Below are 16849 nucleotides of genomic sequence, written 5' to 3'. Positions count from 1 at the left end.
GCGATGAAGGTAGAAATAGGCGGAAGACAAACGGAACAAAAAGACAAAAATATAAACAATTACAGTGTCCTGGAGGCGGAAAAGCCCAGAGTGTGTCTGGGAAAAAGCTTAAGGAATAATAAAGAAGGAACGATAAAGAAGGAAGAAATGTGAAGCAGGACCCCGAGGGCCATGAGCCCCCAGCTCCGATGTCATATAGAACTGAAACGCCTTTTTATTATATTCTTGAATAAAGTTTTATCTTTGCTATTCTTATTGTTTAAAAGTAGATGAATGGGACATCTTAGATTGTTCTCTAAAAGCGTCTGAGTCTTCATGAAGTTTTACTCCCAAGGAGCATTGGAATCTTTTTAGCAAGCAAATGAATAATGCCTCTCCTGCCCTCTCCTGCCCGGGGTGGGGGGTGGCGAGGCCTGGCCACGTCTATTAATAAGGGTAGCAGCAAGGCCCCGGGTCAGAACAGGGGCCACTGGCCAAGCGCTGGGGTGGAGGTGAGGAAGCACTTCCTTTCTCTGAGGGAGGGGGCTGGGGGTGTGCAGGAGAGCCTGGGATTGGGGTTCGGGAAAACTGGGTTCTCATCACACTAATGCTAGTGCTTGGCTGCCCTTGGGAAATGCCCTCCCCTGTTTGGGGCCTCAGTTTCCCCATCTGTGAAAAGGAGGAGTTGGCATGGACAATGGAAAGATCCTTTACAGTAGTAACAAGGTTATGGATCTAAAGCTGTTTTCTATGTCTATTGATGAGAGTCATAATAATAATAATAACGACAACAGTAATAAAAACCAGTTGGTGACCTGTATGTGTCAGAGTAGAACTTAGCTCTATAGGGTTTTCAATGGCTGATTTTTTGGAAGTGGATCACCAGGCCTTTCTTCCGAGGTGCTTCTGGGTGGACTCGAGTCTCCAACCTTCCAGTTAGCAGTTGAGTGTGGTAAGTGTTTACACCACCCAGGGACATAATAACTAACACTTACCGAGTACTTAATACTGTTGTTATTGTTGTGGGACTCAGAGGGACCCTATGTGACAGAGTAGAATTGCCCCATAGGGTTTTCTTGGCTATAACCTTTATGGAAGCAGACTGCCATATCTTTCTCCCGTGGAGCGGCTGGTGGGTTTGAACTGCCAACTATTCGGTTAGTACTACTACTAGTAAAAATGTTGTTAGTTGCCGTCGACTTGATTCTAACTCACGGCCACCCCACGTGTGCAGAGTAGGACTGCTCCATAGAGTTTTCAAGGCTATGACCTTTCAGAAGCAGATCGCCAGGCCTGTCTTTCAAGGCACCTCTGGAAGGTGGGTTTGAACCACCAATCTTTGGGTTAGCAGTCGGGCGTTTAACCCTCTGTGCCACCCAGGGACTCCTTCCTAGTGCTAAAAATAGTTAACATCTATTCAGTGTTTAATAATAATAATATTCATACTAATAACAGCTAACACTTATTGAGCATTTATTATACGCTATATACTACTCAAAGAACTTTACATTTATTAACTCACTTAAACCTTACACCAACACTAGGAGGTGGGTACTATTTTTCTCTCCATTTTACAGATGATGAAACTGAGGCACAGAGATGTGAAGTGACATGACGGAGCAGGAGTTTGACCTCTGGCTCCAGAGTCCTTGCCCTTCACCACCAGGCTATGCTGACATTGTGATCTCCAACATTTATCCTTTCCTTTCAAAAACGCTTCCTGGCACATTGTCAGGGATAGCCATTTTATCCCCTTCAATAATAGTAGTAGATATACTAGTAACAACAATAGCAATAATTATATTAATATTAGTGGCAATAATAATAATAATAGCAACAGTGACTAATATTCATTGGTGCTTAATACTTTATCTGAAATCCCTTCAGTGGCCTCCCCTTCCCCTAAGGGGACCTGAGGCCCTGCTGACCCATCACTGTCCCTTCAAGCCCTCTATCTGTCACTCTCTCTTCACTCACCATGTCCTTCCTGCAAACTGGCCTCCTTCTAGTCCTCCACTGTGCCATTCTCTGTTTCGCCTCAAACCCAAACTAAACCAAACTCACTGCAGTCGAATCGATTCTGACTCATACTGACCCTACAGGACACAGCAGAACTGCTCCATAGGGTTTCCAAGGCTGTAAATCTTTACGGAAGCAGACTGCCACATCTTTCTCCCTTGGAGCCGCTGGTGGTTTTGAACTGCCGGCCTTTTGGTTAGCAGCCGAGGCCTTTAACCACTGCACCACCAGGGCTCCGCTGCACCTCAGGACCTTCCGAAAAATTAGCATTGAGAACCCTGTGGAACACAGTTCTACTCTGACACACATAGGGTTCTGTTATATGACATATGCACTGGGCCAGCATTTCCCAAAGTTGAACGTGGACATGAATTCCCAGGGGTATTGTTTAAAACACAGATTCTGACTCGGTGAGTCCAGGTGGAGCCTGAGATCCTGCATCTCTAACAAGCTCCCAGGTATGGCCGATGCTGCTGGCCCATGGACCACACTTTGAGTAACGAGCCTCTAGCGGACAGAGTGGAATGGTGCAGGCACCTGTACGCACAGTCACCACAAGTGCGACAGGTCACTGGCTGGTTCAGGGTTGCGTGGACAACTAAACGAAATGCAGGCGTGATCACCGGTATTCAAGATGTTACAGAACAGCGAACATCTCCTGGTGAAGTTACAAATGAAACAGCCTAGCCTTCCTTCAATTTGCCTGGAAGTGGCATTCTAGGAAAATCTGATGTAAAAAAAAAGATTTTAAAAATGTCAAAAATACTTCGTGTTCATAAGTAAAACAGGCTGAAAGTAAAGGCAAAGATCGTCTCAACCAGATTTTTCTTGGGTGAGGGGCATTTGAAAGTCGTGAAGGGTACGGGATGATTCCTTCCTGTGTGTGGCTGCCTGCACGTGGTAGGGTATTTAATATACTTGCCACTTATCCTCTAAACGCCCACAAGGCCCCTCAATCAGTGCGTCATTAAAAAACCAAACCCATTGCCATCACGTTGATTCCAACTTATAGCGACTCAATAGGACAGAGTAGAATTACTCCATGGTTTCTAAAGCTGTAATCTTTACGGAAGCAAACTGAAGGAAGGCTAGGCTGTCTCGTACGAAACCTCACCAGGAGGTGTTTGCTGTTCTGTAACATCTCGAACGCCAGTGATCGTGCCTGCATTTCGTTTAGTTGTCCACACAACCCTGAACCAGCCAGTGACCTGTCGCACTTGTGGTGACTGTGCCTACAGGTGCCTGCAACATTCACTCTGTCCACTAGAGTCTCGTTACTCAAAGTGTGGTCCATGGGCCAGCAGCATCGGCCGTACCTGGGAGCTTGTTAGAGATGCAGGATCTCAGGCCCCACCTGTGTTTTAAAAAATACCCGTGGGGATTCATGTATACATTCAATTTAGATAAATGCTGGCTCAGTGCATATGTCATATAACAAAACCATGTAAACATATTATTAAAAAAAAAACCTGGTGGCACAGTGGTTAAGCGCTTGGCTGCTAACTGAAAGGTTGGTGGTTTGAACCCACTAGTTGCTCCCTGAGAGAAAGACATGGCAATCTGCTTCTGTAAAGATGTGTTGTGGTTGTTAGGTGCTGTGGAGTTGGTTCTGACTTGTAGTGACCTCATGTACAACAGAACAAAACACTGCCTGGTCCTGCGCCATCCTCATAATCATTGCTGTGTTTGAGCTTGTTGCAGCCACAGTGTCAATCCATCTTGACAAGGGTCTTCGTCTTTTTTGCTGACCCTCTACCTTACAAAGCATGATGTTACAGCCTTGCAAACCCTATGGGGGCAGTTGTACTCTGTCCTGTAGAGTCACTATGTGTCGAAATCGACTTGACGGCAATAGGTTGGTTTAATGGTGATATCAAAGAAGAACTAGGACATTAGGACATTAATTTATAACAGTACAGTATCTGTTTGAACATGTAAACTGCTGGGCCCTGTATGTCGAATCACTATGGGATCTTCTAGGGATTGTTACCAAACATTGGTATGAAAAAGAGGGGTTGGCTCTGACTGCGCAAAGGCACTGGCCTGGAAGATGCCCCAAATGCCCTGAGCCCTGCTCCCGCTATGATCCTCTGGGCACAAATTACATAAAAAGATGGTTAAAAAGGCCTAAATTCAGCAGGTATTATGTGTCAGGTCCCCTTCCGAGCCCTTAGCCCGTACTACCTCATTTAGTCTCTGCAATGACCCAGTTAGATAGGTCATTTTACAGGTGAGGAAGCTGAGGCCCAGAGACATGAAGTCACTTGCCCCAGGTCACGCAGTAAGTAAAGGGCGGAGCTGGGATTCATACAATCCTGAGGGCGGTGGGGCTTCTCTTAGAGCTTCCCTGAGAAGCACAACCCGTTGCCGTCTTCAAGTGGATTCCAACTTATAGTCACTCTGTAAGACAGAGTAGAGCTTCCCCATAGGGTTTCCAAGTCTGTAATCTTTATGGAAGCAGATGGCCACATCTTTCTCCCGCACAGCAGCTGGTGGGTTCGAACTGCTGAGTTTTCAGTTAGCAGCCCAGTGCTTTAACCACTGCACCACCAGGGCTCCTTGAGAAGCACAGGGTACCACTTACTAGATGTGTGACTCTGGACAAGTCACTTAACCCCTCAGTTTCTCCACCTGTGAAATGGGGCTTATGATAATGAGATCGCTCTCACGGGTTGTTTGTTGCTTAGGGGAGTGCCAGGTATACAGCAGGCGCTACTTGGCCTGTAGTTATTATGATTGGTACTGTTATTGTTGGTCTCTGGATTCCAGAGTAGCCCCACTTACTTCCTCCGCCGATGCCGGCGCTCCTTGTCCTCCCTCCGCGCGTCTGTGTCATACGTGGCCGGAGGGCCATGCCGGTGCCGCCGCCTCCGCTCTCCGCCATTGGGCCCCTCGCCCTCGCCCTCACCGCTCCGGGCCGGCCGGCTGCCCTCGCGGTGCCGGGACCTCCGCTCAGCCTTGTCCTCCAGCCCCTCCTCCCCTGGCCTCCGGTGGGGCCGGTGCCTGCGGGGTTCCCCGTCGGCCCCCGCGCGAGGCGAGCCACTGCGGCTCTCTCTGCTGGCCCCCTGCCGGTGAGGGTGCCTCCTGTGGGGGTCCATGGCCTTGGCCCGCTCAGCCTCACCCTCCCAGAACCCTGGTTGCTCTAGGCCCTCCCGGGTGTGGTGGTCCGACTCCCGGCCGCAAGGACCCTCCCGGCCCAGCTCGGCCTCCTGGCTGCCAGCCCAGGGCCTCCGGGCGTCCAGGCCCCCTGGGCCGCTGGGGTCCCGGGCCCGGTCGTGGTAGCGGGCCTGTTTCCTGAGGAAGTCCTCGGCACGCTGCTGGCCGAGGCGCTGGTCCACCGTGGGCTCGGCTGCCCGGCTCTTGTTGGTGTTGTTGTTGCGGTTCTCCTGGGGGTCGACCACCAGCGGCCGGTCCAAGTGTGTCTTCATGTCGGGCCGCAAATGCCGGGCGTAGGAGGCCTTCCAACGCTCATCCGGGTCCAGCTCGTTGTACAGGGCCTCCCGGCTGGCCAGCAGGTTCTGCTTCCGCATCTCGCTGGTCCGCTGCTCCCACACAGACTTGGTTGTCTTCTGATTCTTCTGTTGTTCCTTCCTGCAGGGGGAGGGTGGGGGGTCAGAATACCACAGGGCAGTGAGGCCCAGCGGGGTGCCTCGGCCTAATGGGGTCTCAGCCCAGGCAGGTGTCTTGACCTGACTGGACATCTCATTCTAAGGGGCATCTTGGCCCATTTGGGTGCCCCAGCCTGGCTGGGTGACTCAGCTTAACGGGCATCTTCACCAGGGTTGTGTTCTTGCCATTCTCTCCATTCCTCTTCAAATTGCAGCACATGAACTCCTGGGGGCAGCTTTGATGTTCAAAATACTTTAACCTCTGACATGGCCAATCATAACGGACACTGGCCTGGAGCAGGTTCTGGAAGCCCCCGCTGTGCCCGGCATGACCCCCTCAGTTCTGGTCATGGGGAGGTCTGGGGGTCTCAGGGAGAGACCGGGGCAGCCAGGGGGAGTCTTGGGGCAGGGCCTACTTATTAACTGGTGCAAAGCAGCCAGCAGGGCCCACCTGGTGGCTGCAGAGATTTTCCAGGGGTTCGTGTGTTGTGATATCTAAGGGACTCAGTTTACAGACCATCAACTTCCACTGGCATCCTCCTAAACTCAGCTGCCTGGAAAGGTGCCTTCCTGTACTCCTTCCTTCCACATCAGGAAAGAAAGGCCCATCCTTCCCCAGTGCCCCTCCCCAGTGCCCCGCAGCGTGCAATACCCCGGGGCCACCAAATAAAGGCACAGTTCAGAACACTGGTGTCAGCAAACCTCCCTGTAATCAAGATGCCATAACTCTCCTCATCTTACCGCCCACATCTGATCCATCAGCAAAACCTGTGAGCTCCAACATCGGCCCGGAACTCAGCTACATTCTACCACCTCCTCGGCCTCTGCCCCGTCCAGTCCCTGTCATCTCATTCCTATGGATGCCTCTGCCCTGATCCCCAGCTCCTGCCCTGGCCCCCCACAGCCTGTTCCTCCTATGGCCACTAGAGGGCACCTGTGAGCACCTAAGTCAGGGCATGTCCCTCCTCTGCTTAGGACCCTCTGTGGCTCCCACCTCACTTAGGGTAAAAGCCCAAGTCCTTCCTGCAGCCTATGGGGCCCTGCACGACCTGCCCCATCACCTTCCTGCCCTCACCTCCTCCCACCCTCCCACTTGTTCACTCCCTCCAGCCACAGTGGCTTCCTCCTGTTGGGCATACTACTTCTACTCCACCCAGGGCCTTTGCATGTGCTGCTCCCTCTGCCTGGGATGCTCTTCCCCCAGAACCCCCATGGCTCCTTCCCCCTTCTGTCCCTGTCACCTTCTCAGCGAAGCCATCCCTGACACCGCTCCCCACCCCAGCACTCCCTGTGCCCCTTCCCTGCTCCAGTTCTCTTGGTAGCTCTATTACCTTCTAATACACTATCTACCCGTAACTCACTTGTCTATCTGTCTTGTGTAGTGTGTCAGCTACATAAAGGTCAGATTCTTCCCCTTGTCAGCGCTGTATCCCTAGCAGCGAGAACAGTCCCTGGAACACTGTTGTTAGCTGGAGTTGAGTTGGCCCCCAACTCATGGCAATCCCATGAGCAATGGAATGAAATGCTGCCTCGTCCTTCACCATTCCCATGATCGATTGTGGATTGGACTGTTGTGATCTATAGGGTTTTCACTGGCTGATTTTTGGAAATAGATTGGCCTGGCACATAGTAGGTGCTTACAAAAACCCATTGCCGTTGAGTTGATTCCAACTCACAGCAACCTTATAGGGCAGAGCAGAAGTGCCCCATAGGGTTTCCTAGGTTGAAATCTTTACAGGAGTAGATCGTCAGGACTTTCCTCCTGCGGAGCGGCTGGTGGGTTCAAATCGCGACCTTTCGGTTAGCAGCCAAGTGCTTAACCACTGCACCACCAAGGCTCCTTAGTAGGTGCTTATTAAATTTTATTGAGTGGAAGTAGGTGGGAGGGTAGAGGTTCCTGTTCCTAATGCTCAACCTTGTCAGGGACCCTCCACCCCCAACTCCTTGACTGGGAGGCTGAGGGGAGGCAGCCTCCTGGGGCTGGGGCACTTACACAGCTATGGACATGTTGGCCGCGGACAGAGGACTCACTTCTGCCACCTCCTTGGCTTTCTGTAGGGCAAGTTTTTGGTTGGCTGCCTCTTCTTCTTCTTGTTCATCCTAAAACACACATGGGATCTCTGTTCACAAAACGTGAACTAGGCCTTGGGGCTGCACCTACTGCTGATCAGGGGCAACATGTGAAATATTTAATCCCAGGTTTGGCTAGGTGTCGACTAATCAGAACGAGGCTGGCCAAGAAGAACGGACAGGGATGCCGGTTCAGTGTGCTGCTAACCCCTTCACGTACAGGCTCACTGCTAGCCCTATGTTAACACACAGCCAAAACAAGACAAAGGAAAGAGAACTCCTTCCTTCCCACAGGGGCAATTTTCCTGCACTCTGTCCCAGGGAGCTAGAAATTAATGCAAAGATTTTCCATTCAACCTACTTTCTGGGCTGTTTGAGCTCTCTGAACCAAGACTTAAAAAAAAACACCTACTAGCCCCACATGCAGAAAAGCCTGGTGTCCCCTGGCCCATGCCACGCACTGCCAATAGCCTCCAGAAGGAGAAATGGGAGAGGAACTTATATTCCCAGCGCCCCCTCCATGAGAGGGTGGGGAGGGCAGCCGGCCCTTGGGCCACAGCCCTGTCCCAGGTGCTGTTCCCTGGTTAGGTTCAGAGAGGAGGACAATGGAGGAAGATGTTATAAAAATACATACAGAAAAAGACGTTTTTTGGACTTTTAATCCATCTTCAGCCTTCATGCAGGGCCTCATTCGCAAAACAGAAAAGGCAACAAAGAAAAAGAAACAAGAAAGAAACGGACAGAAAAGAGCCCGCCAATAAGAAAACTCATGCGGCCGCAGGGCACCTCTTTCCCAGCACTCGGACTCTCTGGGGCAGGGAGCAACCTTACCACCTCTACTGGGCAGATCAGGGCACTTGGCCAGTGGCCAACCGGAGGTGGGACCCGGACAGCCACCTGCTCCCCCTGGCTTTCCCCCGTCCCGGCACCACACCCAGTGCTTCTCTGAGCTGGGTCCCTGGAATACCTGGCCTCAGAAATACTTGAAATGCAGATTCCTGGGCCTCCTAAAGGACCTACAGAACCAGGGCTGGGCCCTGGAACCTACATTTCCAAAAAGTTCCCAGGTGAGTATGAAACACACTCAAGTTGAAATACCACTGCACAAGGATTACGAGTACAAGCTCCAGACCCAAATGGCCTGGGTTCAAATCCCAGCTCCGACACTTACTAGCTGTGTGACCTTGGGCAAGTCACTTAACCTCTCTGTGCCTCAAAATTTTCATCTAAAATTTCAATTCTCTCCACCTTCTCTGCTTTAGCACTCATGGTCATCTGGCATGTTACACATTTTTGCGAATTTATCATATTTCTCATCTGCCTCTTTGAGTATCAGCCCCACCAGGGCAGGGATGTTGGTCTGTTTTGTCACTGCTGTGTCCCTGGTTCTTAGGCCAGGGTCTGGTACACAGTAGGTGCTCAATAAATGCTTTTCAAATGAACAACTGAACCTGTAAAATGGCGCTCAGAGAACCTGCCTCCTGGGGTCTCTGTGAGAATTAAATGAAGTAAGAGCAGGTCAGGGGGCTAGCAGGGTGCCTGCCACACACTAAACATTTGAGAAGTGCTTGTGGAAGAATGAAGGAATGCAGGCGGGAGATGTTCCACAACTCACAGGAGGGAGGTGAAGTGGCCTTCCTCCCTCCTCTTCTGCCTCCACAGTGCCGACTGCCCGCCAAACCTGCCTCCCCTTCATGCCAGCCCCAGAGGACGGGCTCTGGGAATGTGGATCAGCCTCAAGTCCCCCATGGTGGCCAGGCCCAAGGCCACTGGGCTTGGGATGATGGAGACTTCCGTTTCCCCCCACTTGAAGCTGGGCCGGGAAACTCTCTCCCTCCTGCCAGGGCCAACAGATGGAGGGCTGGCAGCCGTCTGCTCTGCTCGGTTCAGTTCCATGAATGTGTCCTAAACACCCTGAAGCACTGGGGACAGGCCACAGAGCTGAGGGAAGCTCCAGGGCAGGGAGGGAGAGCCCACGCATGTGCTCTTAATGCCACGGGGCAGTTGGGGAGAGGCTCAGGCTGGGCCACGGCCAGCTGCACCCACTACCCCACTGCAAAGAGATGCACCTCTGGAACCCCTTTCCCTGGGCTAATGCACCTGTCCCTGGGCACCTGGGCTGGTACCTGGCCCCCACTCGCCTTCTTGCCTTGGTATCTTTGTGCAGTGCACAGCCTGCACAGCCATTCCCAGTGGCCATGCTCGTGGTCTAGCCTGTGCTTTGCAAAGCCAAGTGTGCCTCCTGAGCCCGTGTGAGGTGGCCCTGACTCCCTGGGAGTTCAAGGATACCACAAAGGGACATCTGGCATCAGGTTCCACATCGCTGACTGTGAATACAAACTGAGCTGCTCTTCCCACGGGCCTCCACCCTTCAAATTCTCTTCCGGTCTCGTTTCCTCTGCTCTGCTCTTTAGGAGTTCCCATCTCTGCTCTCCTGGTTCCCAGCTGTGTGGGTGGCCATGGGTAGGTCAGTTAACCTCTCTGGGCCTCAGTTTCCCCATCTGTGAGACGAGGATAACAGTACTCCCCTAACGCCCAGGCACACGATAAAGTGCAGCTAAATTTGCTGCTGCTGTTTTTATTACTACTTGCTTGGCTGATGTTCAAATGAAAGCCGTCGGGTGTATGGGTAGAGGGCTTGGGCTCTGGAGTCTAGGTTCAAATCCCGGTCCTCCCTTTACCAGCTCTCATCCAGGGCCCAGCTTGTGGCTGGCAGGCTGATAAGGGCTGCCTTTATTGAGCACTTACTGTGTACCAAGCACAGTGCTGAGCATGCTACATGCATAGGAAACTGTTACCTGGGGAGGTGACCCTGCCTCTCTGAGCCTCAGTTTCCCCTTCTGCAAAAGGGTGATAGACAGCAGCAATCTTCTGGTAGTCTACGTCACGTGCTTGGCACCGTGAGTATCATGACGTCTTCACTGCTACCACTAAAGGGTGAAGTCCGTGGGACTTTCCATTCGGCCAGCTTGCAAGCACATGGGGACACACGCCAAGCTCCAGGCCCTGGTAGGTTGTTTGCCACCTGTCCCCAGCCCCACTCTGTCTCCTAGTAGGCTGACCTGCATGGGCATCTAGACCTCCGTCTGGAGACCCCAGCAGGAGAGCGAGGTTGGGGCACTGCTTGGCCACTCCATGCTGCACACGCTCTGGGGCCTCCGAGGTCCCAGAACCCATGGGCAGGCCCCCTTCCTCAGCTCCAGCTCTTGCTGGGTCCCGTACACCATCCCCTCCCTGAATTTTCAGGCCTAGGGTAGTGACAACACCCCTGTTGCTAGCTGGGGGACCATGCCACCCCTTGTGGGCCCCCTTGGCCCTGCTCAACTGTAAATGGACCCTTCGGCCAACTCCGGGGGAGCTGGCCATCTGTTTCCTGCAGCGACTCCAAGGCCCCTTCCCTCCGGCCCTCCCTCTGCCTGGGATCATCTGGTTTCTGGAGGGAGGTGCCTTCTCCCCACGTGGTGCGTCCAGGGCAAAGCTCGGCCCCGCCCCACCCCCATGCTGTCCTGATCTGCCATGAGCAGGTGGTAACTTTGCCAGGGAAACATCCTCCAACCGCCTCCACCTTGGTGAGCTCCTGGGCGTTGGCCAGGTTGTCCACGGCGATGGCCAAGAACACGTTCAGGAGGGTGTCTGCAGACGCCAATCAGGGAAAAATGGCTGCTAGAGGCGCCGTGGAGCTGCCGTTTGGGGCTGTTGGTATCTGGGCCACCCCCCATCCCTCCCTCACACCGCCATGCGCTCTGCCGGGACCCAGGCTGCCCCCAGCCCAAGGATACAGTTCCCGAAGAGCGTCAGCACGATGAAGTAGATGGAAAACACCATGCCACCCTGCACGCCCCCCTGGGACTTGATGCCGTCGTACATGACCTCGTTCCAGTCCTCGCCCGTCAGGATCTGAAAGGCGAGGGAGAGACACACAGCCAACCCCCTCTCAGCCGCGGGCCCCGCAGAGATGCCACTGCGGAGCTGGAAGCATTCGGCTGACCCCTGACCCAGGGAGTCACCGTGAGCCCTGTCCAGGCTGTGGAGTGGAGTCTGGGTGTCAGGGGTGTCAGCTCCTTCTGGCTTCTCCTTGGGGCTCTCATTTTGTTTGCTAGTGGAAAGAGCTGTCCCTGCACCGTGGGACTCCTAGCCTGGTTTCTCAGCCAGCGTGACCCTGGAGGAGCCACAGGCCTTTCTGTAACTCCACATTCCCTGATGTGACAGAGGATTTAAATATTTGCCATTTACACTCTTCATGTGGACGAGCTGCTATGGGTAAGGTGCAAATGTAGCACAGGGCCATGTTTGGGGTCCTCTTAAGGCAGACCCTGAAATGGGTTCAAGTGCAAGTGGTTGATCTGGGAGGTGACCCCAGGCAGGACCAGCAGGGCGGTGGGGAAGGGAGGCGGGAAGGAAAGCAGCCTGTCAAGGATGTGTGATTAAGGAAGTTCCCACCATGGGCAACTGGGGCGCAATCCCTCTGTGGACCTCTGGGGGGCAGCAGAGAGCACACATCTCAGAGTCATCCCTCCTACAGGCAAGAGAGCTGGGGTATGTATACACCAAAGGCTGCTCCTGGTGGGGGGGTGGGGGGATTCACTAGCACGCTGGACTTCTGGGCCTGGGGGCAGAGTGGGTGCCAGTGACCAGAGAGCACCTTGGGCAAAAGGCATAGGCACTGGAAGTAGAAATTGGGCTACGGAAATTGGGTTGAGGGGATGTACATGGAGTACCAATACAATCTCCCACAAAAAAACTCAACTCCTCTCCTTTGCAATATTTCCATGAGGATAAAGTAAACGTGAAAGAACTCCAAAAATTTTAAGCTGCTAAAGCAGGGTTTTCTAACCCGGCACTACTGACATTTGGGGCTGGATCATTCTCGGTGGTGGGGGCTGTCCTGTGCACTGTAGGATGTTGAGCAGCATCCCTGGCTTCTTCCCACTAGATGCCAGTAGCACCCCCTCCCTAGTTGTGACAACCGAAAATGCTTCCAGACATTGCCAATGTCCCCTGGGGGGTAGGATCGCCCTGGGTGAGAAGCCCTGTGCTGAAGGACTCTGGGTGGTGATCACTACTATCAACATGAATGCTAATATGAACAGTGACTTTAGCACCTATGTGAGGGCTCCGAACTTCAGTCCACGGACAGTTTCCTCTCCACCCCCATCCCCAGGTCACAAACCACTCAGCCAGGACAAGGGCGAGGAAAGTCACATTTCCCATACAACCTTTGTCCCCAGAGAGTAATAACCCACTGGAAAGGCTCTGGAGGTCCCAGCTAGCCCAGTCCCACACCTCTGGGCATGCCCCAGATGGGCACAGAAGTTGTGGGGCCGACTGCCCAGGGCTTGGGTTTACCCCTTGCCCTGGAATATGGGATTGGGGTCTTTGTAGCTGGGGAAGGCGGGAAGGCAAAGCAGAAGAGTGGGGTTCAGGGAGGCCCCTCAAACACTCTAATCTTTGACACTAGGAGATGCCCGCCCATGGGGTGGGGTGAAGGCTGTACCTGAAACACCGTCATTATTGCTGCTGGAAAAGTGTCAAAGTTGGTAGGAGGCGTTCCTTCATCGAAGTTAAACCTGCGGAGAGGACAGGCATTTAATGAGGGCCTGGCTCAGCGCCCCAAGAGGACACCCTGGGTGGTCTCTGGGCCCCACCCCTCTGGGCAATGGACATCCAGCTGATAAGGAAGTGGAAGGAGGTGGCTGTGGGTCTCCGGATGCAATGAGTGAGGGAAGAGGGAGCAGGGCTGGGTGAGGGGGCTCTGGGCTGGACCCCAGGGATACATAAGTTGGACATCCTGCTGAGCACTTACTGGCCGCCAAAGAGTTGCATTCCCAAAAGGGCGAAGACTACAATAAAGAGGAAAAGGAGGAACAACAGGCTGATGATGGATTTCATGGAGTTGAGAAGAGAGACGACCAGGTTCCTGAGAGACGCCCAGTACCTGCCAATGGAAGGGGATCAGGCCGGGCCAGGGAGCGGAAGCCCAGGGGTCAGCGGGAGGCACGGCCCACCCACAGGCCTACCTGCCTCCCCAACACTCCGCTTCCCAACTGAGCCCCTGCTGGAGCGACCAGGAACCCTGAAGACTTACTTTGTGACTTTGAAAATACGCAATAACCTGAGAGCTCGTAACACGCTGATTCCAAAGGATGTGCCAGGTTTTATGACGGCCCAGATGACCTCGAAGATGCTCCCGATGATAACCTGGAACAAAGGACCAGCCTTGTGTCCAGGGACAGTGCCCGGCCCCCAGCACTGGCAAACATACTGGGCCTGAACCGAGCAGGAACCCAGCCCGACTCCCACCCTCAAACAGAAGCAGGGTGAGAATCTCAGATCCCTTCATTCCTTCTTTTTATTTATTAAGAGATCACACGCACCAAAGAACTCCTGATACACATAATTACAAAGTGAATGTCCATGTGACTACCGCCTAGGCCAAGGAATAGAGCCTGTCAGTATTCCGGAAGCCTCCGGGGACCCCTAGACATAAACCCAAGACATTACTCTTAGACATGATCATCCTGACTTTTACAACCACCATTTCCTTCCTTTTTTTATTTATTGAGGTGAAACTCACATAAAATTCACTGTTTTAAAATGCACAATTCAGTGGCATTTAGGAAATTCATAATGTTATGCAACCATCACCTCTACTTAGTTCCAAAACATTCTCATCATCCCAAAAGGGAACCCCGTATCCATTCAGCAGTTACTTCCCACACCCCTCCCCCAGCCTCTGGCAACCGTTGATCTATTTATCTATTTCCTGTCTCTATGGATTTACCTACTCTGGATATTCCATATAAATGGAATCATACACTACATGGCCTTCTTGCTTCTCTCACTCAGCATACTGTTTTTGAGGTCCTTGCCTTTTTTCTATAGGGTCGCTATGAGTCGGAATCAACCAGACGGCGATGGTTTTTTTTTTTTTTTTTTTTTGGGTGCCTTTTTAAAGTATCCAAGTTTATGTCCCTAAGCAGTGTAGCTTGGTGTTGTCCATTTGAACTTTACATGAGCTGGGTCATGATGTATGGACTCATTTCGTCAGTGTCTGCCTCCTTTTGCTCAGTATTATGTGGGTGAGAGTTATCCACGCCATTAGGTGTCACTGCTGCTCATTTCGTTTAATCGCCGCATCGTGCTCCATTGCATGGACATACCACAACTTATGTGTTCACACTACTGCAAAGAGATACTTGGGTCATTCTGTTTGGAACTATTACAAATAAGGCTGCTTAGAACATTCTTGTAAGTGTCTCCTGGGTACCTGGGTGAGAGTTTCTTTAGGGTGAATCCCTAGCAGTGGAACTGCCAGGCCACCCTCAACTGCTTTCCAAAGAGGGTCTATAAATCACCTCCCCCCTCAGCAGTGGTTGAGAGTTTTGGGTGCTCCATATCCTTGCTAATGTTTGGAACCGTCCTCTCATTTCTTCTGCAGTCAGCGGAGTCTCCCGTGTCCGGAGTGACCCCTCTCCCATTTGAGGTTCCCAGCTAGTGGCCACTCTAGGCAAGAGTGGGAGAGATGAGCTCCTTGTATACGAGAGACTTACCCCACAGTCAAAGCAGTTGAAGGAAGAGTGGAAGTAAGGCCGCGTCCCGAGCCCGTACATTTTTATAAACATTTCGGACATAAAGAGTCCTAAGAAAATGAATTCTGCATAGTCTAGAAGGGAGAGGGAGGAAATGGACAGGAGGTTAGGCATGGGGGGCCCTCCAGGTGGCTCTGAATTTCCTGTTAATGGTGGCCCTGTCTATCACTAGGTCTTTGGTGGCCTTGGTCAAAGATTATACATAGGCTTTCTTTCCATGAGCCTCAGTTTCCCCTCTGTTGAAGGAGAAGAGCAACAGCTGTCTTGTACCCTCCAACCAACCAACTTCAGGCCAATCCTAAAAGGAGCGAGAAAAAGTTCAGCAGGTCTCCATCTTGTAGTTTTGGCCCTGTTTTGATGAGAAGGATTGGATGTAGGTTATAGCCAAGGACCTTGCTTTTGTGTTTACTAGTGGGTTCCTGGGTCCTTATTACATTATTAAAACTAACTAGCTAATTAACAATGTAACAATGGGCCACGCATAGCCCCATGATGCCAGTGTGTCATGATCCAAGACTTATGATTAATCCACTTTTATATGCCTTCACTCCAAAGGAAAAAAAGAAATAGAAATCATAATAGTGTCCTAGTTGTTATCCTGATGTTAAGGACTTAATTGGAGCACCACAGCAACTGATCTAAGGCACAGCTTTTCTCCTGATTTGGAAAACCTATGTGAAGTCCCTTGGAAATCCTGTCTTGCTGGTGTCTAAAAGTCTTAAGCAAGACAGAGTCTCTTGTTCTTTGGTGAGAAAGCATAAAGGCACAAGTTCCTCAGGGAGCGGTAACACATGGATATTCATTTGCTCCAGTGAATACATGGATAACATTAGGTCATTTTCTGAGAGGGCTTTCTTGATGGGGTAGGAATGCCAGGAGTCAGGAAGGAGAAGAGGGTTTCTGAAGGGAAGAAAGTGTACAGAAAAGGAAGACAGAGGAGTTCAAACTTTCAGTAGTTTCACAATTTTGGCAATATATCCAATTCTGTTTGATGGTCAAGGGCATTTGTTTTATTATGCTTTTAAGAGGTGGTTTGAACTGACTGTCAAGGTCCTTCACACTCATTCCTGATCAAAACTTTCTCTAATTTGCAGGACTCCAGGGAGCTCCTGGTGTATGAGGAGAACTCTAGGGTCTCCAGGACTTCACTGACCTCAGCAGGTCAAAATGCTGGGCAAGGGCCAAAATATCAGTGAAGGAAATCTGTCCACGACATCTGGTGCATTCTAAGACCCACGAGAAACAACTCTGGGAGGACAGAAGAGTTTCTGAGATGCTTAGTTCCTGGCTACCACAGAAATGTGATAGCTGGTGATACACAAGACCTGAGAGAATTACTCATCCACAGCATTGGTGGGCCTGGAAGAATGTTTAGGACCATCATACCCAATTTTCACGAGTATAGACAAGGAATATGAGATCCAGAGAAACTACTACACTTGATCAATTCCAAGACACACATTTTGTTCACATTTTAACATCTCTAAAACTGGGGTGCATCTTACAATTGGTGGCATGTCCTAGGTTAGTTGGCAACTTTGTTTAATTTCTTAATGGCACATAAAAGATTGCCTTATAATTGAA

The 16849-nt window shown here is 51.6% G+C and overlaps 1 protein-coding gene across 1 annotated transcript in view; it reads right to left on the bottom strand.

The window, feature by feature from the left end:
- The window catches only part of CACNA1A (calcium voltage-gated channel subunit alpha1 A), a 252427-nt gene that overhangs the window by 81921 nt on the left and 153657 nt on the right, over window positions 1–16849 (bottom strand). The window contains exons 11-19 of the mRNA XM_023724768.1: window positions 15227–15339; window positions 13762–13874; window positions 13480–13611; window positions 13171–13243; window positions 11456–11573; window positions 11242–11309; window positions 7600–7706; window positions 4783–5589; window positions 3113–3314 (exon numbers count right to left, since the gene is read on the bottom strand). Of these exons, the coding sequence (XP_023580536.1) occupies window positions 3113–3314; window positions 4783–5589; window positions 7600–7706; window positions 11242–11309; window positions 11456–11573; window positions 13171–13243; window positions 13480–13611; window positions 13762–13874; window positions 15227–15339 (1733 nt within the window). The remainder of the gene's footprint in view (window positions 1–3112; window positions 3315–4782; window positions 5590–7599; window positions 7707–11241; window positions 11310–11455; window positions 11574–13170; window positions 13244–13479; window positions 13612–13761; window positions 13875–15226; window positions 15340–16849) is intronic.

Source organism: Trichechus manatus, unplaced genomic scaffold, assembly GCF_000243295.1.
Source record: "Trichechus manatus latirostris isolate Lorelei unplaced genomic scaffold, TriManLat1.0 scaffold00258, whole genome shotgun sequence".
Taxonomy (NCBI): Eukaryota; Metazoa; Chordata; class Mammalia; order Sirenia; family Trichechidae; genus Trichechus; species Trichechus manatus.
The sequence above is the reverse complement of the archived record's forward strand: the minus strand, read 5'-3'. Positions and strand labels throughout refer to the sequence as shown.